Genomic DNA, 5,857 nt, shown 5'->3' on the forward strand with positions numbered 1-5,857 from the left:
CTTTTTCGGTAAATGTCAATCCGTAGTTGATATCGGATAGGATCCGCGCCATAATATCCGGTTGAGGGTAAATATTACGGTCCCCTACTTATTACGACCAACCTTTCCTCCTTTCCCCGTGGCCTCGAAACTTTATTTGGTCCGAGTCCGTTATTTTGTCGTGCCCGATCCTAGATACGTCATTCACTCCTCCCGACATAAGGGATCATTCGACCTTGCTTGTAGTTGCGTCGAATCGTGCTTCCCTTTTGTTTCCTTATCGGAAAAATTTTGCCCTCGATTTTATGCGAACACAATCCTCCAGAGATAATTTTTATATAAAAATAGTGGAATTAGTGATCTAATTTAAAAGGTGGGTTGACTAATTTCGTGAAATATCCCACTATCCTACCATTGTACAAAATGACTTCTTAAGTTTTACCTAACACTCTGAATTCTCAGATAACATTATAATTTTATCTTTTTTCTTAACACCTTAAATAAAGAGGAAGCAAAAAGCAAATTTTCTTTTTTAGACGCGAGTACCGAGTAGTCCCTTCGGGATATCCGATAAATTGGAAACAATGAAATGAAAAAATACTAGTACTAGACTACTAGTAATAGTGGCGAGTGAGCGCACGCGAGGTGAGATGCACGTAGACAAGGCTACAATCTAAAGAGAAGAAATACTTGTATTTATTTACTACACTAGCTATTTAAAACAACTCCTTCCCAAATCTCTCTTTCCTTGTACTTCTCCATCCCCATAAAATCTCAAGAAACCAGAGAATTGCAAGGCTTTCTCCTTTACACCCACATAAAAAAGAAAAGAAAAATACTCTATTATTTCTAAATATACATCAGTTTTTATATAAGCAATGCAATAGATGGAAGTGTACATTTGCAATCTTGGTTCATTTATCTGATCATTAAGAAAAATGAGTCGTCTAGCACCATTATCAGAAGTGCCAACAAACGAAGAAGAAAATGAAACTTGTTCATCAAAGAAATTAGCACAAACATGGAGGAACTGGCTTAGAACTCATTTCTCATTGCTCTTCATTACCAAGAAATCTAACCTCAGGATTCTCCTCAGTGTTCTTGGCTGCCCTCTCTTCCCTGTTTCTTTTCTTCCTAAAATGCCCTTTACTCAAGTAAGCCACCCATTTCCCTTTTTTATTACTTACTATCTTTGTTCTATAGGATTAATTATTATTAGATGTAATTAGATTGACACTCTTGATATTGCATCTTTCTTGTGGTAGATTTTGCAGACATTTGGACATATGAATTGCAATTTTTGAAAATAAGTAGTATTTGGAGTTAAGTTAAAAAATACTATTTGAAATTTGAAATTATGTTTAGACATGTATTTTATTTGAAACAATGTTAGCACTTTTGAGGGGAAAAGTTTTTTTAAAAAACTCATTTTCTAAAAATTTCTAAAAACTTGCAAAAACAAATACATTTTTGAAAAAAAAAAGACAAAAAATTACTACCTGCGTTTCAATTTATGTGAACCTATTTACTTTTTGGTCTTTTAAAAAAGAATGACTATTTTTTAAATTTGAAAATACTTTTGGAGTTTAATTATATCCTCGATGAGAAGCTTTTATAACCACACATATATTCTGACCCTTTTTAAATTGTTTAGGATTATAAATTTCAAAAATCACATAAATTGTAATGGATTGAGTATAAACAAACGAGCCCAAATGTTTATTCGTATTGATTTGGCTTCATTCTGAAAGAAAAAGAGTTTAGTATCTTTTTCTCAAACAGTACTATAACAGAAGGAAAAAGAGAAAGGAAGAAAAAAAAAATTGATAGTAGTAAAAGTAAGGATATTTTTAATTTTGAGGAAACAAAAACAGAGGGTCAAATTTCTGGAAAACGTGTACAAGTGCACTGTCCTAGGCCATTTTTGCTTTTGCTTTCGAGTACCCATTTGAGTTTAGAGTTTCTTTTCATCTTTTTTCTTTGTGGTCTAGGCTGTGAAGCACCCTACCAAGTTTAGGGGTAGGGGCCGAGTAAGTAGACATTTCACTCACATAATGCATAATATTCTACTTGGGTTTTACTGATTAAAACAGCTCATGTATTTTTTCTGAAGTTACAAGGTATAGTCATTTGATCAAGAAACCAATATACCATAGCAAAGATTTGATCTTTTGATTGATAAATACAATCAGTTAAGTCCACATTTTTGTGGGGCTCGAGGCACTGTTTTAAGTGATCTTGCATTTTAAAATAAGCACATGTAATTAAATCAATTTCAGTGCAACTATAGATCAAATGCAAAATCTTAGATTGAATTCAGACAGTGGAGATGTTTGTGGAGGTGAGACATGCACGTGTTCCTATCCATCATTTATTGTACTATAAGGTGACATAGACAAACATTTACTGGCCTAGGACTAATAAGGTGGCTTAAATGAAATGGTTGTACAATATTTAATGCTATCATAATATCAGTATTAAGTATTAACTAACATTTGATTTGGAGTTAGGTGACTTAATTCGTTATTAAATGAATCTTGCATCACAGGATTCGTCATCAGCTCAATACATTATTCAGCACTTCACAGCAGCAACTGGCTGTAGGAAGATTGAAGGGGCAGTGATGAAGAACATGTATGTCAGTGGGAAAGTTGCAATGGCCATAGTAGACGAGCTTGGATCAACTGGTTCGCCTGCCGGATCTAGCAGTACTGGCCTTTCACAAAAGGGATGCTTTGTTTTGTGGCAAATGGTACCTAACAAGTGGTTGATTGAGCTAGTTGTAGGTGGTCAGAAAGTTGTAGCTGGTAGTGATGGCAATGTGGCTTGGAGGCACACACCTTGGCTAGGTACTCATGCCGCCAAAGGCGGCATCCGCCCTCTCCGCCGTGCTCTTCAGGCAAGTCATAACTGTATGCTTGTAACCGTTCATAAAACGTGAAATTAATAACCTAAAAAATAAGACTGGTAACTTGTTACAGCAGGTTTAAATATACTAAGAGTGTCTTTATGCCGTCAATGTAAATAAAATAAACGGCAAAGGATCAAATATACCTCTCTACTTTCGAAAATATTCTAAGAATTACCCCTCGTTATACTATTGGGTTATCTATACCCATGCAGTCATACTTTGGGTTCAAATATACCCCTCATTTAAACGGAGGGACACTCATCGTCCTGTTGGTCAATTCTAAATATCTCCTAATTAATTAAAAAGACCAATTACCCATACCCGAAAAATAAAAATATATATATTTTTTTTATAAAAACTGGAAAAAACTGAAATTATTTTTACTAAAAATTGAAAAAAACCGAAAATATTTTTTTTTCAGTTTTTACCAAAAAAACTGCTTTAGAAAAAACTGAAAAATATTTTCTAAAACAATGTTTTTGTAAAAACTGAAAAAAAGAAGCTGAAAATCAATTTTCGAAAGAATTTTTTTTTGTAAAAACTGAAAAAAACTGAATTTTTTTTTTTACTAAAAACTGAAAAAAACGAAAAAATATTTTTTTTTCAGTTTTTACAAAAAAACTGCTTTAAAAAAAGCTGAAAAATATTTTTGTAAAAACTGAAAAAACACTAAAAAGCAATTTTCTAAAGTAATATTTTTGTAAAAATTGAAAAAACAAATATTTTTTTTTTAATTTTTAGTTGCTTTAGAAAATTGGGCAACTTCTTTTTTTTTCAGTTTTTACAAAAACATTGTTTTAAAAAATATTTTTCAGTTTTTTCTAAAGCAGTTTTTTTGTAAAAACTGAAAAAAAAATATTTTCGTTTTTTTCAGTAAAAATAATTTCAGTTTTTTCCAGTTTTTACAAAAAAAAATATATATATTTCGGTTATGGGTAATGAGTCTTTTTAATTAAATAGGATTGACCAACAAGACGATGTCACGTGTCTTTCCGTTTAAATGAATGGTATATTTGAACCCAAAGTATGACTACAAGGGTATAGATAACCCAATAGTATAACGAAGGGTATTCTTAGACCATTTTCGAAAGTAGAGGGGTATATTTGGCCGTTTGCCGTAAAATAAATTATTTTATACTAGGAGATGTATTGTGGTATATTTCAAATATAGTATTACTACTTAATAGGAAGTCTTTAGCTTTATTTATATATGGTGCTGATGTAAAGGGGAAATGGGAATATTCCCCATAAGTGGCAGGCAAGAAAGGAAAGTATGGATCTTGTTTTTCTATTACCTTTAGCATGTTACTCCCTATCTCAGTTATTAGTTTTTTCACACAATATTGATTCTTATCTCCAAGTGGAAAGCCAACACTAAAGCATGGCCTTTGCCTGCGCGGTGATGGTGGTACATGTACATATAGACATACTAAATAGGCACAAGTACATATAGACTTGCATTAACTAGATATTTTTTCAGAAAAGAACCAATTTCCCTTCCTAGTTTTAGCCAGTAAGGATATAATAGTGAATAAAGTGCTAGTCAGCCAAAATATTTTTTTGCTTCTTGTGTTGTGACCATACTGCATTTTTGCAAACAAAGATGCTGAAAGTGATACAATTGTTGGTGTACTTGAGAATCAGAGGCGGAGCTAGATATATACGTATGGTAGCTTTTGTTCAATTCACTAAATATCTATAAATATTTAACTGTGAACCCAATTTGTATATTAATTTGAGGACACTGTAGGAATTCATAAACTTCAAATCCTGGATCCACCTTTGTACTGAAACTTCATTTGGGCAAGTATGAAAGGAAAAACTCCCATATCACATTACTTGGACATCTCTTATTGCTAACACAGAATTCAACACATTGATCTGTAGGGGCTTGATCCACTGGCTGTAGCAGCCGTTTTCTCTGCAGCAGAATACATTGGTGAAAAGAAAATGTTGGGTATGGATTGCTTTGTTCTAAAATTATCGGCGAATCACCCTGACTTAACTGAAAGGAGCGATAACACAGCAGAGATGATCAAGCATGTTGTCTTTGGTTACTTCAGCCAAAGAAGTGGCTTGCTAGTTTATGTAGAAGACTCATACTTAACCAGAATTCAGTTTCCTGGTTCCCCTCCAACTTATTGGGAAACAACAATGGCTACAAAAGTTGAGGATTACCGGCCTGTAGAGGGTGTGATGGTTGCACATTCAGGTTGTTCAAGCGTGATTATCACGAGATTTGGTGACAACTTAAAGGCAGGTCCTGCAATCACCCGAATGGAAGAGACGTATATCATCGATGATGTTGCATTCAACGTCCCCGGGCTCTCCATTGACTCTTTTATTCCTCCTGAAGGATTAAACAAGGCACATCCTGAGGAAAATCTGGATTGGAGGTCACCATTACATCAACAATAATGACCGATTAAGGCATAATAGATATTGGTAATTCTGATGGTACTGACCTACACACTATTAACAAGTGATCCTAATATTGTGTATATATGCTGCGAACAGGTTTCCTGAAGAATGGTTTTTTGTTTCCGTGACTAGTAGTTTCATTTTGATATTTTTCCTCTTTGTCTGTTGTATATGCTAACGGAGCAACATAGGAAATGTATTACTGTCTTCTTCTTTCTTTTGGTTTAATTCTTGAGCTTGCTATTATATGTATTTGGACTCCTTTGGCAAATTCTCTTTAAATTTGAAAATCTCAAAACAACTATTAATGTGCGCGCATATTCTCTTTCTCTTTTGTATAATCTTCTATTGTTCAAAGTGGCCTAATCAATGGAGAAACAATGTTAGAATTAGTAGGGTGCGCTTTCTCCTCTACTGAGCCTTACATGAAGTGAGTTCGGATTAGTCGGGTTTCCAAAGCAGATATCAGACACATGTAGAAAATTAAAAAGAAAAAAAAATAATTTCTAGGTAAATGAGCAACAATTATTAGGTGCAGAATTAGCT

At 33.6% G+C, this 5,857-nt stretch overlaps 1 protein-coding gene across 1 annotated transcript; it reads left to right on the top strand.

Moving 5' to 3' along the window:
- The first annotated feature begins 715 nt into the window (after positions 1–715).
- On the top strand, positions 716–5,629 carry LOC104115047 (uncharacterized). The gene is made up of 3 exons (XM_009625618.4): positions 716–1,133; positions 2,528–2,878; positions 4,778–5,629. The coding sequence occupies exons 1-3, from the start codon at positions 918–920 to the stop codon at positions 5,306–5,308; spliced, it is 1,098 nt and encodes a 365-aa protein (XP_009623913.1). The 5' UTR covers positions 716–917; the 3' UTR covers positions 5,309–5,629.
- Positions 5,630–5,857: the final 228 nt, after the last annotated feature.

Source organism: Nicotiana tomentosiformis, chromosome 3, assembly GCF_000390325.3.
Source record: "Nicotiana tomentosiformis chromosome 3, ASM39032v3, whole genome shotgun sequence".
NCBI lineage: Eukaryota > Viridiplantae > Streptophyta > Magnoliopsida > Solanales > Solanaceae > Nicotiana > Nicotiana tomentosiformis.

Coding starts and splice junctions, on each gene's coding strand:
- LOC104115047 (XM_009625618.4), top strand. CDS start 918: ATGAGTCGTCTAGCACCATTATCAGAAGTGCCAACAAACGAAGAAGAA. Junction 1,134..2,527: donor CTAAAATGCCCTTTACTCAA/GTAAGCCACCCA, acceptor CTTGCATCACAG/GATTCGTCATCAGCTCAATA. Junction 2,879..4,777: donor CTCTCCGCCGTGCTCTTCAG/GCAAGTCATAAC, acceptor ATTGATCTGTAG/GGGCTTGATCCACTGGCTGT.